Source organism: Chiloscyllium punctatum, chromosome 1 (assembly GCF_047496795.1).
Source record: "Chiloscyllium punctatum isolate Juve2018m chromosome 1, sChiPun1.3, whole genome shotgun sequence".
NCBI lineage: Eukaryota > Metazoa > Chordata > Chondrichthyes > Orectolobiformes > Hemiscylliidae > Chiloscyllium > Chiloscyllium punctatum.
Genome location: NC_092739.1, coordinates 52,907,394 through 52,927,976, shown reverse-complemented (window position 1 = coordinate 52,927,976; position 20,583 = coordinate 52,907,394). Strand labels below are relative to the sequence as shown.

Here is a 20,583-nt window from a genome sequence, read left to right as displayed (position 1 = left end):
CTCTATAGTCAGAGAGTTCATGAGCATGTTCAAGTGAGATTAAGTAATTCAGCACAGACGCAGGATAGGGGCATTTCTATTTTCAGTGTAAAACAGACAAGCTCATGTGAACTGCTGTGACAAAATGTCAGATTGATTGTTCTCTCAAAAGATGCTGGTTGGCCTGCTGTTTGTTTCTGACATTTTCTGCTTCTTTTGTTTCAATGTTCCATTATCTATAGTTTTGTTCCTTTTTATCTCCATGATTCAGTGCTGGAGAGGCCAGAGCAGCTCAAGCATTGCTATTAGCATTATAATAATGTCAATCCAATCAGACAGCAGATAATGAAATGGTCTGCATTTGTCTTTTCTGCTACACAAAATGTTATATTTAACATCACAGAAAACTCTTTCGGTATGCGCTATTTGATGGAACATGTGAAATAAAAATCGTGAAAGGTTCAGTCTGTCTGCAACACTCCTTCTTTAGCAGCCAAGTATTAAGGAATGAATCAACCTGTCAATTCTGCTCTTCCCTCAGCCTAATGTTTATACACACTTCACCCAGTATGTAATTATATACCAAGTGCAGTCTATAATTAATGAAAGTGCGATTCAGTTAAATGTGGCAATGTTTCGTATCTCTTGCCACATTGAATGTCTAACATGCTTGCCATCCCATTCACATCATCCTGGTGACATGGTTACTGGCAGGGTGATATTTTAATTTCAACAGTTTTTAGTGCTTTGATGCTGCAAGTTTATGATGGTAGTACGTTAAGTAGTTTTCAGAAAACAGAAACACACTGTAACTTCAGACACATCTGTTTTCATTGCACCGTAACATAAGAGCACCACATGGATATGGACTTTTATTACTCACACCAAATAAGGAGAGAGAAGCACAGCTCATTCTAGCTGTTTACACCATTCAGAAAGCATTTCCTTTGAATCTGTACTTCTCAAGCCAGCTTCATGCTTCAGACTTTGGGGGTGATTATCTTCTCCTGAGATTATCACTATATGCAATGTTTTATTTGACTGGATTCTCAAACAGCATTTCCCAAGAACTTTGAGTCACATAAACTTTGATCATTATTTGAATCATGAAATCCTTCCAATAGAAATTGATAATATCTTAAATGAAGGAAACCATGATGCTTTCATCCTATCTCTGAGTTCAACAGCACCAGTACTAGTACCAGCTCTTGTACTCTGCCCAGATGGTAATCATTGATGTGGGAGCATTTGCAGGCTATTTGACGGGAATAAGCACCACAACTGGGACTGAAATCAGATTTATTTCTCATTATCACATCACATAGTGAAGAGAAGAAAATTCAGAGCCACCTTTGCACAATGTTTCCTTGGTCTTTCCCAGGTCAGAAGGTGGAGAATCTCACTGAAGGAGCAACTGGCTGAAACCACCACTAGTTGGATGCTGGCATCTTGTGGATAATTTATATTTAATGATGCCATTTAGGGCTGGATGTGAATACTTGAAGCATTACACGCTGTAACCTGACTATGCATACATTCATCATGGAGGTTGAGCTGATTTTACTGACATGGTCCACCAAAACAGGATAAAGTGGTCTAAATTCCCTTGGTTAGTAAACAAAACATTTGACCCATTGTCCATTCTGAAAAATCAATATGTTTTCTTCCTCAATAGATGCCCCAAAAAAACTCTTTCCGCTGTGATGTAAGGTGTGTGATTTATAATTTATTATAGATTTTGGATTTTGAACTAATGGTATATGGGTTTTGGTGTGCGTGTATGCGGGACTTTCATATACTAATCTGTCAGTACTTTATGAATTTAATAAAAAGAAACACAGTATGGGAGATAGACTACCTGGAATGGAAAAGGGAATTTGTTTGTATTGGGAGTGTTTTATGAGCAGACATTGAAGAGCATTTGGTTGCTTTCAGTTAGAAAGATCAGGTATAGATTTTTTTGTTTTTGCTTCGGGAATCACCCAAAGCTTGGAAGGTTTTGGTTTTAGTTCTCAGAAGTTGCAGAGTTACAGATATAAAACCATTTCTGAGAGAAATGAGTTAGTTCAGAAAAGGTCAGAAATATGTTACCACAGAGCAAGGATTTTAGGTCTGAAGTTCCAGTATTTGGTTTGAACCCTGAAGGAGTTATTTGAAGCTGAAAATATCTAAACTCAGTTATGTGAATAGTCAAGGAACATGGTATCAAACTTTTAAAATCAGGAATTGAAGATATAATTTAGTTAAGTTTATAGATGTGATAGAGAAGCAGACTCTTCCTAATGTTTAACTACAGTAAAGAGATGCTGCTCAGTAGATGGGATTGTATTTTTCCATGTATTTCAAAATCTTCCAATTTGTAAGATATGCAAATAGTTTATTTATTATATTTTATCCACATTTCATTTGTGAAATAAACTTCTGATCTTTTGATAAAATCAAATCAATATGGTTGTGTATTTATGTTTCAGTGAAAGATCATTAAATACAAACAAAACAAAATATGATCTATCAAGCCAGATTTTAGTCAGGGATCAAACTTGGCTGGTAATAATATCAGCTTAGATTATAACACTATTCACATCTTCCAGGAAGATGTGATGGTGTAAGTATGTATCTCTCTGCAGCTACTTGTCAGTGTTGACCCTTCAATGGCAATTTAACATTTGACCTTTAGGTTGCGAGTCAAGTGCTCAATCGGTTGAAAAAATGGCTTGTCTTTATACAAGGCCTTTACACTACAGGGATTAGGCTGCTTTATACATCCGCATTGTCTGATGTCTTATTTACAATGTCATCGGCTTCTTCAGCAACCCTGCTACAAAGTCGGCCTATTCTTTTGAATCTGTTCAGCCTGACACCAAAGGACAATATCATGAGCAGCCAATAGCTTTGACAACTAGGAGCAAAATGTTTTCCCATTCAAACCACTGGGTTTACCAACCTGATTACTTCAAAGACACAAGTAGTTTTAAAAAGGGTCATAATATTATAAGCAAAATATCAGGGTGAATCAATACAGGGGTATAATCCTTGACTAAAACGGTTCCAAAAAAACTTTTAGTGTCGCAAAGTTTATCAAGTCATTACTCTCTCGGGTTTCCATGACAATTAGGAGCAAGGTTGACAGAGAAAATGCATAGGGCTCATCAACAGCTGTCTCATGCTAGCAGAGCCAAGAGATTAAAATCCACCTCATAGAACACAGCCAAGCAACTTCCCTCACGTCTGCGTAAATTACCTTCAGTGTCTTCCTAGTGTTGGAAACCAGCAATAGATATCATGGCAACTCATGAGATGAGTAATGATTTTGATTTGACAAGGCGACAGTAACCGTAGCAACAGTAACCTGTGAAGCCTGCACAGCCATTGTTGGATTCAATACAGCAGAGGCCAGAGAGACCAAGAAGAAAATGAAGCAAAGAACTATGCCATCTGACACTCCTAGTGTCCTGCACTTTAATCATAGCTGGGAAAAATTAATTCCAGTGGATTCTTAAAATGGTTCCCTGTGTTGCTCCTGCTTTTGTTATAGATTGCAAAATCCCCAATCCTGTAAACTGTCAGACTCAAAATAAATATTTTCTTTTTCAGGAAACACTCCTTCAGAATGACACATTTGTCTCCTTCCTGTTACAAATAACTTATCTGTGTTACTTGGTCTCATTCCATCAGCATTAAATGAAAATATGATTAAGATTTCATAAATGAAAAACATTTATAAGTTCTATGCACTAATGTTTCTTTAAAACATACATCAACTTTATTTCCCTGATGTACCACAGGTGGCATCTTGCACTGACCTAGTCTTCCACGTGCAGTGGCAGTCACGGGGAAACCTTTCACCCCTCACTGTGGATCTACAACATGAATTTTGTCAGACTGTTGAATGGTCCCCAGCATCACCATCAAAGCCAATCCCATCTCTGTACTCATGAGTTTGGAGGTGTTGGATAGTGATTAAGGTTGAAACCCTGATTAATTCTTCCTGACATCCCCAGTCAAAGGATTGTAACGTGAAACTTACTGAAGCCTTGGACACAATCAGTTATGGAATATTAATTTCAAGTAAAGAAACCAATCAGGCTTTCACTCTGCAGAGTTTACATTATAAACAGAATTGAGAAGCTAAAGGGAAAAATTGACTTGTATTTTACATAGCACTTTATATAATTACTGGCCATCTGATTGTACTTTGCAGCCAATGGAATACCTTTAGAAATGTAGTCAATGTTGTAATGTACCAAAAAAAACTTACTCAAAAGAAGTAATTATGATATTAACCTAACTTTAGAATATGTTGAATGTTACCCTTCTCTAAAGTCTCCTGTTGCACAAATCCTACAGATTCTGAATCTGAATTTGCATTGGAATCTGGGTCCAGAGATGATTCATTACCCCTGTCAATGCAAGAAGCAGTCTGGCCCAGTTCTGTTACTTATGAATACGCCTGACGCAGTAATTCTGTCCTCAGTGGGACAGAAAAACAAACGGCGCTTTGCTTCTTAAAGTCTAAAACAATAAAAGGCAGAGTGTTGATCTTGCTCAGTCACAACTTAGCCTTTTTGGATTCCTGCCCAAGCAGGGACTCATCAGCTGCACCTCATTTTTCTGACAGCGCATGGTACAGGGATGAACACATTAGGTTCAGTACACCATTCCATCACAGGGTGAGAAAGTCAGCAGAAGAAATCTATGCCATTATGAAAGCATGGAAACCTTAAACAGCATTGCTCATGACTGTGGAGGATTCCAGTGGCCAGACAGTAAAACCCCTTCAATTAAGGAAGGAAGGGTGGTGATGAAATAGTCAGTTGGCTCAGCGTGTTGTTCTTCCAATGCAATCATCGTTTATTAAAATCAGTTCACCGCTAAACCTAATTCCAGGTTTGGATCGCTCGTTTATATGTCACTGATGCATTCTCACAATATTGGTATATTTCCAGAAGAAGTCTGTTCGCGCAACCACTTGGCACATCTATTTTATGGAGTCACAGCCTGCATGTAATAGTTCCACCTGTCTCCCTCGCTGGAAGTGTTTGCTCCTACAGGATGCATGATTGAGAGAACATAGACTCCCAAAAGGCAGAGTTTCCAGTGTTTCAGGTCAAACACTTACAGCGATGCAACACAGCTGAGCAGAAAGCAACGTTCACTGAACTGTGATCCAACAAGGCAAATTAAACAGTCAAAATCCATTTGCTTCACATGAGTAATCAGCAGGCTGTGAACAATGTGCTTTTTAAGAGATTCTAGATTAGGGTAGGGCAGCATTACTGCGAAATCAACTTGCTATGAATATGGCACTTATAGGTTACACCTTAAGGTAGCTACGAAATAAAATGCCAGGACAGATCATTCTCGCAACTAGTGGTATCACTTGCTGTGTCAATGAGCATATGAGTACAGGAGGATAACAAGTGAAAACTATGCATTTCAAAATAGGAACAGGAAATACTACTGCACATAAGCTAACCCCACGGATGGAAAGACTATAAACCGACAAAAAAATAGGAGCAGGAACCCCTTAAGCGTGCTCCGCCATTCATTCGGATGATGGGTGATCCAACTTGCCTCACACCTTCTTCTTTTGCCCTTTTCCCATCACCCTTGATTCTCCGACTGATCAAGAATCAAAACATGGTGAGTTGACCTTCCCACCAAATGTGAGGAAGAATTATGCATGTTAGTGAATAAGAGTTGATAAAAGCAAGGAATCAAAACTAATTTATTAAAGAAATGACTTTCATTGTATCTTTTTGTCAGCCATATTCAAAGCAGGACAATTGTGACCCAGCATAGAAATAAAGAATGCAAAATTTAACATCAATTTCAAAAATCAAACTAAATGGAAAAATGAAACACAAAATATTTAAGTTTGTTTTGCTCTAAAACACATTTTCCTCCTTCACTGTGTCATAAGTGCACATCTCACACACACACACACACACTCATAAGTGCACATCTCACACACACAAATACAAACCTCTTGTTTTGAACAAATATCAAAAGAGAATGAATATATTTCCCCAGAGCCTTCCCTATTCCACTTAAATCAGTATTTAATCTCCTGTGGTCTATGTGGTTCAGCTCCAAGTATTTGGAAATATTAAATTAAAGAAATTACCACTGGGGCAAATAACCATACTGAAAAATTACTTTCCTGTTTCTCTATTACAGTACTACATTGTAAATGTGAATGAGGTAGTACTCAACACCACTGTAGCTCGAACAAATCACTTACTAAAAAAGAAAATTAATACCTACTTCCATTGCCCACAAATCAACAAACTAACCAAGAGGTCAAATACAAACATAACAGACATCCTTTTAGCAAAATTACTTTTTTTTCCACTCTTTTAAGTCACAATTCAGAAAATCTTTCAATTATTTTCTGCTCTAATCCATAAAATCTTCAGTGTGTCAAGATCATTATTACATTGCCTGTTTTGTTTTTTAGCAGTTCTGCGAAAAAATATATGCTGCAGAATTTTCATCTGGTTTCTAAGAAGTTGTCAGCACTGCCAAGAAAGACTGGCCCTTACCCTACTGCTCTTCTCAAAATGGAGGGTTAGCTTGAATTATTTTTATATGCTTACTAACATGGACCATGTTTGTTTTTTCGTTACCAGGTTGACATATATCAGACTACTGCGCACAATAAAACAGAGGAGCACTGCAGTTGCATAAATGTGCAAGATATAGACCCTCACTGACACAGAATTCGGCCCTTTAATGAACCACATGAATGGAATTTTTGGATGAGAGCCAACAAAAGCATTACAGACAATGTACGAGAAACCGCCAATTGCAATGGTAACCTTAACTTGCTGTGTTAAAGATACAGGTTGCAGTATTAGTTCTGAGGAAATTGAAGTAATGCATCTAAAAAAAGCTAAACTGGTGAAATATGTAGCTGGATGATTCTAAACATCTGTGTTTATTCTGCTTAAACATATGACAGTCAGAATTTCCTTCAGTAAACTCTTGATAAGCCATTGTAACTATGAATGGCTATGTTAAAATACTTGACTGGAAATCACAGCGAGTCCAACAGCATCCATAGAGAGAGAGAGAGAGACAGAGAAAGAGAGAGAGAGGAGGAGAGAGAGAGCTCACATTTTGAGCTTTCAAGTCATAAACTGCTTTATGATTTCTTTGGTATCCAATCTTGGTTTGGAAGACTGGATATACTTCTGCTGTTTTGTAGCATGATACACCAAACCTGATTAAACAGACCTTCGCTAACCCTACACTGGATCACTTTTAGAGCGAGATGATGGAACTCCTAACAGAATCCTTGAACCTATGCTTTTCTACAGTAGAGGCTTTATTCGGGATTTGGGAGTACTTCATCCTCAAGAACTTCTGGTACAAGATCAAGACCCAGATATACCAGGTCCCAGTCAATGATCTCTTTAATATTAAATATGGTCAGAATTTTTGCAATGCATGGACCCTTTAATTTATTTTTGTTTGGCTGCACACACAATTATACTTGGAACAAGACTTACACATGACTTTCCAGGCTGCTGTACCATTATGTACATGCACAAAGAAGCAGGAACATTGCAAGGGTATGAATTTCACTCTATATTATTTCAGCATAATGCATAAAAAACTTGGACTTACAAGTTAGTTTTTCACAATCACTGCCATCATTTTTTTAAGTGTCCTTATTGTTATCAATGGTATTATTTAGGTTTCAGTGACTAACAAAAGCCATGTTTCCTTTGTCTTCTTATTCAGCACAAAAGAGAAATGGAGCCCAATAATGGGATGAAGATGGACTTAAACTTTATGTTTTAATAAGAAAATATGTAACATATTCACCTGCTTGTGTTGAACAATGTGAAATCATACCAGCATCTGGTTTATGCAAAGTGCCAGCATGAAATAAAATCAGAGTCAATTTCAAATTACATTCTCTGACTATTATCAAAAGGGGCAAGACTGAAAATATATGTGCCTGGACTTCACTGAAATAGTGGGCACACATAACGTCTGCTCTGCACACCAAACATACAAGTCTAAAATGTAGCATAGCACCCATGATGCAGGTTCTTTAGCTGTCACACGCAACAATATTACAGCAGAGTCCTGGTCATATCTCAGCAGGTAGTTGGGATTAAAAAGTAGCAGCATGGTGAGCAGTATAAATTGTGCTAATGATATTTGAACTGGTCTCTGAGCCCCGCAAACACAGCTGTGACCATACTACTGTTACAGAACAAATACCTTGCCCTAAGTCTGTGATGTTTCTAGTTTGTATAGCTGTTAAAAAGAAGCCTCACGGCAGATAGTAAAAGTGAAAAAAAATTCCATTGGTTGCTGTTAGTGACCAACTATAACTAATCACACATATTTCACATCTCAGTTTCTCACACTGTTCTTCTATGTCAAATATACACAAAAGAACCCATCCACCTGTAACTTACAGACTATTCATTGGATTGCATTAAACAGTTTGATATGAAGACAAATCACTCCTCTTCAAGTCACTTTCCAGTACATGAATACGAAGGGATCAGCTTGTCAAGCATCCCCAATCTATGATTCAGGGATATTTTGATGAAGAAATGAAATAATTTACCAGAGACTGGAACGGAGTGCCACAAAATGCTAATCATTCTTGGCATGCAGAGTACAACCTGAGAAAACATTACTGGAGCATTTGATAGACATGTTTTCTTAAAGAAAATACAGTACAATTTGTGTTTTGTTATCTATGTTTCCTTTGGCAGTAGCTTAAGCAGACTGCAAAGCATTTCAATTATTCTGAATTTTTTTTTATTTTGAGTAGCACTTCACACTACAGTGGATATTGAAGGTGCTGATTATCAGTCGTATTATAATTTGCTATGCCACTTAAGCTGTTGAATTAAAATCCATTTTACACAAGGTTAAAGAGTAGCATGTACTTCCGAAGAAATACAGCTTTAGTAACACTACTGAACTAAGCATAAATCATTATAGGCGCATGTCTGTATTAGTGTTGCATACATACAGATGCTTGATTTCATGGTCCACTCTATTATAAGCCCTGGGCAAGCGAAATTTAATATTTCAGTTTCTTTCTTCTTTACAATGAAGTCTTTCTATTTCCCCCACAGCAGTAAAGCATCTGATATCATAGGCTCACAAGGACAAATGAAAACAGACTGGCTACCTGCAATATTCTTTGTTGACTGGTTGTTTCCACTGATAACTGGGCAGGGTCTATAATAGGAGAAAGTGAAGACTGAAGATGCTGGAGATCAGAGTCAAAAAGTATGGCGCTGGAAACGCACAGCAGGTCAGGCAACCTCCGAGGAGCAGGAGAATCGATGTTTCCGGCATAAGCCCTTTATCAGGAATAGCAGGCAGCCTATCAGTTATGGTTACCTTCCTGCCACCAGTGAAAGTTAAGCTAAGCTATATAGGATTAAAATCTCCATCTGTTCAAGCCCTGATGAAATATTGGAGGATGAATTTTAGCCTTAGTGGAGAAGAGACAGGACAATAAAAATTGCAACCCCAATTCTCCATCTGCCACCCTGTCAAGAGGGATTCAATTCTGAAACACCGTCTTCATGGATATGCTCTTTATGCATGTAAGAACAGAACGTTGATAATGATGCCTCCTGTGGTAAAATAACTGATCATATTTGGTATTTTGACTCTTATGTGAAACCAGCTATCTTCATGAGTTAACAAAACAGTTCACCAACATTAACAAATGCCTTCAATTCAAGAAAATGGATACTGTGTTGTGGACTGCTCTCAGAAGACAGTGAACGAAAATTCATTACTTGGGAAAAACCAGAGTCAGGTCAGTTTGTGTCAATCTGCACAGAGTGTACTTCTGCCTGTTCTGCCTGTTTATATGCTTGGAGTGCACATTCCACTTACCAACCAGTAATGTGTGCCAGAGCATTCAATATACACTGAGGAGTGGAGATGTAACTTAGCTCTTGTGAAGACCGTCCAATGACATCAACTGAGCCAAAGACTTAAATTGAACATTGGACAAACACAAAGTAAGAGCAGCTTTTCAAAAAGTTCATTTTTAGTCTAAGTGAAACCAAATGATTTATATAGATTACCCAGGACGTTATTAATTCAGTCTGGGAAGAATTAAATTCTACTCATGGAAACGCAGCCACTGAAAAAGGAAAAGCAGGATCTAGAGTTGCTTACTTATTAACAGAATCATTGTCACTAACAGTACATTACAGTGCTCCACAAACATGTATGATAAAAGCACTGAATAGGCCGCCACAATGCATTCTGGTGCATAACAGCTACATACCGTGCAAGATCTAAGCTTATGAATGGATCTATTTCTTTCTGAGGTTAAAGACTGTCAATATCTCTAAAATTTAAATACAGTCAGAAAAAAGCAACACAATAAACACTCTTATCTCTGAGGATGAAATAATTCATATTTTTTTTTACTAAAATACAAAATACTATCTAGCAGGCTTCCTTAATGGAAATTCCTGCAGACAACAACATAACTTTAAATAGCTTGAATTTAATTTATTTACAGCAGGCCTGGATAAAGTATATAGCTGCCCTAAAACTCAGTGGTTCAAAGTTTAAAATACCAATTTAAAATGTATAATTATTCCACTCAGCCAAGTCATACAGTTTGTTTGGACTGGTGATATTTGGAGAGGAATTGAAAATTGTAATTCACAATGCTTTATTGATCTCATTCAGGTGAACAGCTGAGGGTTTTCATGCACTATTTAAACCATAATCCAAATAAAGGAGAAGGATCTGTGCAACTTTCAATAAGGCAATGCAGTAAACTGTTTTAGTGCAAATATTTAATTTACAAAATAATGTGAAACTTATTGCATTACATTGGGATTTTTCACACAGACACATAAAGTGCTTCACATGTTTAGTTTCAGAGTGTAAGTCACCATTGCTATGAAACTAAAAGAAAATAAACATTATGAAACTAAATGTAATCCATACCAACACCTTCTAGTAGTAGACATCAAACGAGTCACTAACTCAGTTGTTTTTCATTTTCTTCATATAGATTGAGGGAGAATGTTTATCAGGAGGCAGGGAGGTTCTCCTGTTCTTTTGACCCAAGGTTATTGGAATTTTAACATTCAATTCAGCAGGAAACAAGGACTGAATGTCTCATGTAAATGGCAGCGTGTCCAACAATGCACCTTGACTGGTAACTCCTTTAGTAATATACCAGCATGACAATATGGATCATGAGTTCAAGAGCTCGTGCATTATTCAAACCCACGTCTTTCCTAAACAAAGGTACAAATGTTGTAGCATGAGTCTTTTTAAAAATACTGTATCTCATTGGTGCTGGTGGCTTGTGAGTACCACCTTAGGTTCTATGGATAAATATAATTGACCCCACAAACACAGAGAATGGAGGGTGAGCTGGATTCTCTAACTTGCATTACCTTCAAGCATGATTCCCTATTGAACGTCGAGCACTAGCATCCTGAATGTCACCACAATAAATACAAAAAGATAATGATAAGTAAAAGCGGGAAATTCCACTGCTACTCCTGAGCATGGCATATTTGTGCAGAGATCTGATATCTTAAGAAAGGATTTTATTGAATTAGACCATGCTAATATAATTCACACTGATCTAAGTGAACCCAAGCAGATTCTTTATCAACACAGGAATTATGGGAAATAAACACAGTAAGTATAGTTCTGTCAGACATTGTTTTCTGAAGTAGTCAGCAGTGAAATGTATTAACATTATATAGTAAAAGGTCTGGAAAGGCTGAACAAGGAAAGCATCTAGAAATTGTTCACATGCCAAACTGCTAAATAAGTGACTATCAACCTCACCTCCAAACACCACCCTCAAACTTCATCAATATTTGGTCAGGTTAGCAGAAGACAGAGTCAAATAACCTGTCGACTAAGCTGCTTGACATTGCTGACTGTCCAGTACAGATATGTTCGCTGAGGTAAAGTATTGTACAGTGACAAGCACAGAGACATCAAATCCTGGGAAGCAGTCAGCCCCAGCAGGAGAGAAAATGGGGACAACATTTGAGGTAAACAGGGATATTATGACCATTGCTCCTCTGTTCCAGTACAGTCTACAACTGGGGTCCAATTATTAATGGCAGAAAAATCTCCTCCAAGTAATTCCAAATGATTTTTCAGTACACCGATGAATGCTAAAAGCTGTCTGTGCAAAATGAATGCGCATTTGTTCGTTACACTGATATATACACTTTCTTAAATATTTGGAAGAATTGCAATTGACATCAAGATCACTCCAATTTTTTTTCATAATGCTATACGATCAATGAGGATCTTTTAACAAAGCGAGCGAGATTCCTGCTTTCAGAAATTTTAAAAGTAACCATTCCACTTCATAGAGTAGAGAAATAGAGACTGAGGTGATCACTTATTTAAATTTCACTTTGGATGGCAGCACAGTTGACAAAATCATTGCACATGATACAATGAAACTACACCTACAGTTTTTTTTTTGTCTGATGAATGCAGTTGCTTTCAGCAAAATTACTCAAGGTAAAATTGAAGGAGGCTCCCCAGCAAAATCCAGTTGTTTGATCACTGCTCACTGTGTCACACTTGCAGCTAACCTTCAACCATTAAGCAAGTCAAACAGTTTTCAAACTTTGGAACTTAATTTCTGAACTGAAAACTGGACTTCCATAAAGAAAATGAAAGTAAAGTCAACCACATAATAGTCCTGATTTAACTCGCAATTTTGCAGTGAATGGCCCATTAGGCATGAAGAGTTTACTATAACTACATGAAACCATACCAAACATGACCTTCCTCCTGTCCCTTTCGGAAGCTGCTCACTTCTCAATGGCTTAACAATGAACTGTTTTCCTTCTAGATTACCATCAGGACTACATCTGCTTGCTTCAAAGTGCCCGAGGACATCTCAGAGCTTAAGCTCTAACTTTGATTTATGATTTGTAAGAAAGCACAAAACAAATTACAACCCTATCCTACTGGTTCACTTAAAAAACAATTGCTGTAAGGGATTTAGAAAACTGTGACAATTAAGCAAAAATAATTCTTTCTCCAGACAGCCGAATAACAAAATGTCTATAATTGTATGACCACTTGCAATATTAGGTTAGACTGAGGAGCAAGTTATCAAGAGTAAAGCTGTGCTGATGTGGTACGATTGGTTCAGTAGTAGCCACATGACACTGAAATCATCCAGGTGCCCTTTTCATTGCCAAATTTGACAGGTTTATAGAAACTTGATTACTCACAGTCTGTAGAGCTTCGGAGTTCCCAGGAAAAGCAACTCTGGCAAAACCTGTAGGTTGTTTCTATTCAGGCGGCTGGAGAGGGAAGAAAGTGAAAAGACAAAGATCCATGAGGAAGTTATTATTACACAAAAGCATATCATCATAAGGTCAGAAATGGTGATGTTCAGTGACAACTATATTATGTTCAATGACATTTGTGATTCCTCAGCTACTGAAGCAATCCATATCCAAGTGCAGCAAGAACTGTGCAATACCCAGGCTTGGCCTGAGAAGTGGCAAGTAATATTTGTGCCACACAAATGCCAGGCAAGATCATCCCAAAAAAAGAGAATCTAACCATCACCAATTGATATTTATGATATTACCACTATTGAAAATCCTATTATCAACATCCTGAGGACAACCATTGACCAGAAACTGAACTGGACAAGCTATCTAAATACTGTGATTACAAAAGCAAGTCAGAAACTTTGAATTCTGCAAAAAGTAACTCACCTTCTGGATCCCCAAATTTATTTACCATCTACATGGCTTAAGTAAAGAATCTGATGGAATACTCCTCTCTTTTGCCTGGATGAGTACAGCTCCAAAAACACTCAAGAAGTTTCACACCATCCAAGATGAAGCAGCCCACTTGACTGAAATCTCACCTGCCACTTTTAACATTCATGATCTTTAGCACTGATGCACAGTGGCAACAGTGTGAAGCATCTACAAGACTCATCCAACAGTATATTCCTAAGCTGTGACCTTTACCCTCTAGAATGACCAAGGCTGTACATGCATGGAAACACATCACTGGCAAGATCCCTTCCAAGCCTCATCATCCCTACTTGGAACTTGCTGTTACTTCAGTGTTAAATTGGAACAAAATCATGGAATTTTCTTCCTAACAGCACCACAACCCAAGGACTGCAGTGAATTAAGGAAGTTAAAAATCACACAACACCAGCTTATAGTCCAACAGGTTTATTTGGAAGCACTAGCTATCGGAAAGCTGCTCTTTCATCAGGTGGTTGTGGAGTAGGACCATAAGACACAGAACTTATAGGAAAAGATTACAGTGTCATGCAAGTAAAGTGATATATTTAACAAACCTCAATTGAAGAAAATGTGATGTAAGAAAAGACGTTTTTACACAATCAGCAGTTTGGATCTGGTATGGTGGAGATAGGTTCAGTTGAGGCCTTCAAGAGGGCATCTGATTATTATTTGAATAGAAAGAATGTGCATGGATATGGAAAAAAGGAAAGAAAATGGTACTAAGTCACAATGCTCATTTGGAGTGACAGTACAGACATGATGAGCCAAATTACTTCCTTCTGTGATTCATAACGGCTAAGCTTACCAATCCCACATTCTTAGCGGTTTGTAGTGCTGGAAGTCATGGAAATCAAAGATAGAGCAATAGTGCTGTCACACGAGTAATCCAACCCTTGCTCCCTTTCAGTGTTACTCAATACTGCAAGTGAAGAACTGGTGAATTTACCCCACATGTCAGCGGAAAGCTTCACCAAGGGAGCGATCATTCCACAGCCTGATCCTCTGCGCACCAAATCAGGATACAGTGGACTGAAACCAGAAGTGAGGACCCTGGCTCGCATTTCTTTTGCTGGGGTCAGATCCAGGATTGCTGCTCATTTCAGATCAATAAGCTCCACACAAAGCAAATGGCAAGTAAATTGAAGAGCAAAAGATTCTGCATTTTAAACATTCTTGTTGAGTACTCAGAGGCACGCCAGGAGTCCCACTGTCTCATTTTCATATAATAAGAACATTATGTCTGCCTTTAATATGTTTCATATGGTGCCTGTCAAAGGCTGGCTTTGTGTGTTTATTGAAGGTCCAAGCCCTAATGGACGCAGGTGCTACATATGCATCAAAATGAAAAATGTGTTATATATTTGGCCAGGGTATGATAACAGCTTGTCAATTCCACAAGGTGGTCTTGCAGCATTTACCCAAGGCATTAAAGAATGTTAAAATGTTCCCTGTAGGCAGGCAAGTGAGTCAGAAATCCACAAAGTCCAGTGAGAGGTGATGAGAAGCGCAACTAATGAGAAAGTGAAGTCTGAACATTCTTTCCTTATGATCACTGGTGAATTAAACTTTGTTTTGAACACACTCAATAAGGTTCACATATTTACTGAAGGACCACTAACTACCTCAACATTTCAATTATTGCTCATGTCAAATCAGCTTTTTGGAGGAATCTGGAATTGTAGTGGTCCCTGTTGATACAAAATTGTGATTTGCTTGTTCTTGGTTAATTGATCAATCTGACAAAATTTCAGAAAAAGACATGATTTTCTATGAATCCTGTGTCACACACATTAATTCCAATAAGCTTCTCTTTGGATGGTCCGGGTTGTTTTTAATCCTCGTCCAATCATGATACAGCATACAGCATGTGACTGACCTATTTGTTCAGGTTCATGACTTTGCAACCATACTTTTACTGGCATCACTGTCAGCTCAATGTGTACATATGTTTCATGATGTGTGTTAAATATGTTTTAAAATGCTTTCAATTGGTCTGATTGTCCCAAGGCTACAATGGGAAACATGCATATTAGGCATAGACATAGCCTGCTCTGCCATTCAATAAGATCATGGCTCTTCTGTTTCTCTTGAATTACCCACATTGAACAAGAATTTATCCATCTGTCTTGAAAATATTCAATGGAACCTATCTCCATTGCCTTCTGAGGCACAATGCTCAGAGAAATCAAAATTCTTCTCAGCTCTACCCTAAAAAAAGGCAACCATTAACTTTTAAACAGTGTCCCCAGTGCAGGAATTCATCCATAAGAGGAAACAAAGAAAGAACAAAGAAAATTTACAACCCAGGAACAGGTCCTTCAGCCCTCCAAGCCTGAGCTGATCCAAATCCACTGTCTAAACCTATCGCCTAATTCCTAAACATCTGTATCCCTCTGCTCCCCACCTACTCATGAATCTGCCCAGACTCATCTTAAATGAATCTACCGGGCCTGCCTCTAATATCTCTGCTGGCAATGCATTCCACTTCACCCTCTGTGTGAAGTACTTTCCACATGTATCCTCCTTAAACTTTTCTCCTCTCACCTTGAACACGTGACCTCTCGTTATTGAATCCCTTATCCTTGGAAAAAGCTTATCTCTATCCACCTTGTCTATACCCTTCATGATTTTGTAGACGTCAATCAGGTCCCCCTCAATCTCCTTTTTTCTAATGAAAACAATCTAAACCTACTGAATCTCTCTTCATAGCTAGCACCTTCCATACCAGGCAACATCCTCGTAAACCTTCTCTACACCCTCTCCAAAGCGTCCACATTCTTTGATAATGAGGTGACCAGAACTGTACACAATATTCCAAATGCGACCAAATCAAAGTCTTGTACCATTTTAACATGACCTGCCAACTATTATGCTCAGCACACCGTACGATGAAGGCAAGCATATCATATGCCTTCTTGACCAACCCAATCTACCTGTGCAGCCACCTTCAGGGTAAAATGGACCTGAACTCCCAAATCTCTCTGCTCATCATTTTTACCCAAGGCTCTTCCGTTTGCAGTATAGTTAGCTCTAGAATTAGACTTCCCAAAATGCATCACCTTACATTTGCCTGGATTGAACTCCATCTGCCACTTCTCTGCCCAACTCTCTGGTCTATCTGTAAACATCTTTTCCAAATCTTATCAAGACCATTCAGGATCTTATATCAATCAAGTCATCCCTAATTCTCCAAAACTATGTTCTAAACCCCAGTAGAAACAAGCCCAGCCTGACCAACCTTTCTCCATGGACAACCATTCCATTCCAGATACCAATCTAATAAGCCTTTTCTGAAATGCCTCAGATGCGTTCACATCCTTCCTTATGTAACAAAACAAAAACTGTACACAGGGATATGGATATGGATTAACCAAAGCCTTTTCCAACTGGAGCGTAATATCCATTTATGTTCAAGTCCTCTTGTAACATTCCATTATTTTTCTAACTCCTTGCTGTGCTTGAATAGCAGTTTTTTGTGACTCATGCACTGGAATATCAGGATCCCTCCACACCTTAGAATTCTGCAGTCATTCTCCACTTAAGTAATGCTCTAATTTCATAGTCTCCCTGTCAGAATGAGCAACTTCACATTTTCCAGGATTGTAATCAAATTGCCATTTTTGTCCACACATCGAACTTATCTATATGCATCTACATCCTCCATCTTGCCCTACACAACAGACTTTCCTGCCCATCTTTGTGCCATCTGCAAACGTAACCATCATGATTTCTCTCCCCTCATCAAAAATGTTGACATAAATTAGTAAAAGACTGAGGCACCAAGAAAGAAACAGCAAAGTGAAAGTGTTTTAATTCTTCACAGGATGTGGGCATCAATGGCTAAACCAATTATTTACTGCCCGGCCCTCAGAGCCTAGAGGCAAGGTGTCAACCACATTGCTGTGGGTCTGGAATCACACATAGGCCAGTTCAGGTAAGGATGGCCAATTTGCTTTCCTAAAGGACACTAGTGAGCCAGATTTTGTTCAACAGCATCAACATAGTCACCATGAGGCTAACATTTTACTATTTGTTTATGTTTTACTGAATTCAAAGTTCACCAGCTGTCATGGTAACATGTGAATCCATTCCAGAACATTAGCCTGGGGTTCTGGTTGACTTGTTGAATAATTTTACCGCAACGTTACCAAGCCTGGCTGTGATGGTTTGTTCAGTCACAACTTGACAAAAATTCACTGTCGAAGCTTGAATGGAAACGTCAATCTGTTGGACAATATGCTGGTGAATCCCTATCACCTGAGCAAGTGTCACTATTTTCAGGGAAAGTGAAGGAAACATTCCTTGGAGATCAGTGGAAATCTGGAATTGGAACTGGGAAAACCAAATCAGCAGCTCCATTTCAACAACACAGATCCAGTCAAGCCGCAGTTTCAAAATTGTGGGGCTTTTCAATCTTCTACTACAGACAGTTGATAGCCACTGTTTTCTTGAGAAATACAGTCAAAGCATTGTGGGCTGATAATAATAAAAGTGGCGCCAGAGGAATTTTGGTAGTGGAGGGGGGCGGGGAGGGGAGCTGTGGGGTAGCAATCAACTGAGGGCGTCTTTAACATTTTGAAACATCCATTTAAACTGGCTTCTCATTTCAGGAGAAAGTGGAAGGGCCAATATCCAGCAAACATTGTCACAAAGAACCAGTGCAAAACAGATGTGGGAAAAACAAACAGCAGCTTGCCATCTGAATTAGTAAAAAGGTCCTGCTCAATGCAAACAGACTCCATTCCTCACTCCAACTTCAACAACCATAAAAAGGTCAGGCAAAACCCAACCCAGTGTACAGGACAGACACTGAGAACTTTACAATAGTTGGGAGCTTTTTCTTGGGCCGGCATAAACTTCGGAGCGATGAGGTACACAGGAAAAAAAGTCTTTTCACTGTGACATTTAAGTATTAAAGACAAAATGAGTTCAGAATCGAATGCAGAAGACTGTTTATTCAAATGCAGAACATAACTCCAACAACTAAACCATAGATTTTGCTACTACAACAATAATTTACTTGTAAGACATAGTCAATCCTCTCTGTTACACTGGACTACAACAAAATATGTGCTAGTAGGAAGTGGGTTATACTCCCAGCACTGGGAATGTTGGTCTGGGGCTCACCATTAGTGGCTTCGAAAATGACCTCATCACTATCAGGCAGTAGTTCCAACATCGTTTTGTCTGGGGGAGATTCTGAATTTGACAAACATTTGATTTGGGTCCAGGTACATAGTTCTTTGAAAGTTGTGTGACACATAGACAGGATAATTAAGAAGGCATTTAGCACACTTGCCTTCATTGCACAGACTATTAAATACAGGAGTTGGAACATTATGTTGAGATAGTACAGGATGTTGCTGAGGCTTCTTCTGCAGTACTGTGTACAGTTCTGGTACCCCTGCTACAGGAAGAATATTATTGAATTGGAGAGGATTCAGAAAAAAATTGACCAGGGTGTTGCCAGGACTGGACGGTTTGAGTTATAAGGAGAAGCTGGATAGGCTGGGACTTTTTCCACTGGAGCATAGGAGGTTGAGGCATGGCTTCGTAGAGGCTAATAATCATAAGGGGCACAGATAAGGTGAATAGTAAGAATATTTTCCTGGGTAGGGAGTTCAAACCTACAGGGCATAATTTTAAGCTGAGAGGAGAAAGATTTAAAAAGGATCTAAGGGCCAACGTTTTCACACAGTGGGTGATTTGTACGTGGAATGAACTGTCAGAAGAGATGGTAGATGCCGGTGCATTTACAACATTTCATAGCCATCTGGATAGGTACATGACTAGGAACATTTAGAGGCATATGGCAAAAGTGAGGACTACAGATGCTGGAGATCAGAGTCAAGGTTAGAGTGGTGCTGGAAAAGCACAGCAGGTCAGGCAGCATCCAAGCAGCAGGAGAATCGACATTTCGGGCAAAAGCCCTTCATCAAGAAAGAGGCTGGGAGCCTCGGGGGTGGAGAAATAAATTGGAGGGGGTGAGGCTGGGGGTGGAAGGTAACTGAGAGAGCAATAGGTAGATGGAGGTGGGGGTGAAGGTGATAGGTCAGAGACAAGGGTGGAGTGGATAGGTGGGAAGGAAGATTGACAGATGGGACAGGTCATGACAGGTCACCCTCCTCTCTGGCCTATCACCTTTACCCCCACCTCCATCCACATATTGCACTCTCAGCTACCTTTCCCCAGCCCCACCCCCTCTCATTTGTCTCTCCACCCCCAGGCTCCCGGCCTCATTCCTGATGAAGGGCCTTTGCCTGAAATGTCAATTTTCCTGCTCCTCGGATGTTGCTTGACCTGCTGTGCTTTTCCAGTACCACTCTAATCTTCCGAGGCATATGGGCCAAACATAGCCATGTGGGACTAGTTTAGTTTCAGAATCTTGGTCAGCATGAATAAGTTGGACTGAAGGGTCTGTTTCCGTGCTGTATGACTCTATGACTTTACTTAGAAAAAAAAAGTGTATTATACTGGATCCAGTCCAGGTTTGTACAGGCTGTGTGACTGCACCACCAAATAACATAAGGTATCATGAAAGGCCAACTTTGCCTTATGATCAGACGATTATGAATTTGTATGTAAAGCTAGATACTCCTGAGTGTACCTATATGCTCACCAAGGAGGAAATTATCTGGTCAGAGAAATGGGGAGACTTCTCCTGCTTGTAAAAGGAACAAGAACCCAGAGGTCATGGATTGAAAGTGATGTGCGAAAAGAACAAGGGTGATGTGAGAAAAATTCTTTTCACTCAGTGACGAATTAAGATATGGAATGCATTTCCTTGAAATGTGGTGGAGTCAATTTCAAC

At 39.0% G+C, this 20,583-nt stretch overlaps 1 protein-coding gene across 7 annotated transcripts in view; it reads right to left on the bottom strand.

The window, feature by feature from the left end:
- slit2 (slit homolog 2 (Drosophila)) overlaps positions 1–20,583 on the bottom strand; it is a 461,089-nt gene that overhangs the window by 421,934 nt on the left and 18,572 nt on the right. For all 7 annotated transcript variants that reach the window (XM_072562078.1, XM_072561956.1, XM_072561971.1 and 4 more), the window contains exon 4: positions 13,230–13,301. In XM_072562078.1, coding sequence (XP_072418179.1) covers positions 13,230–13,301 — 72 coding nt within the window. The remainder of the gene's footprint in view (positions 1–13,229; positions 13,302–20,583) is intronic.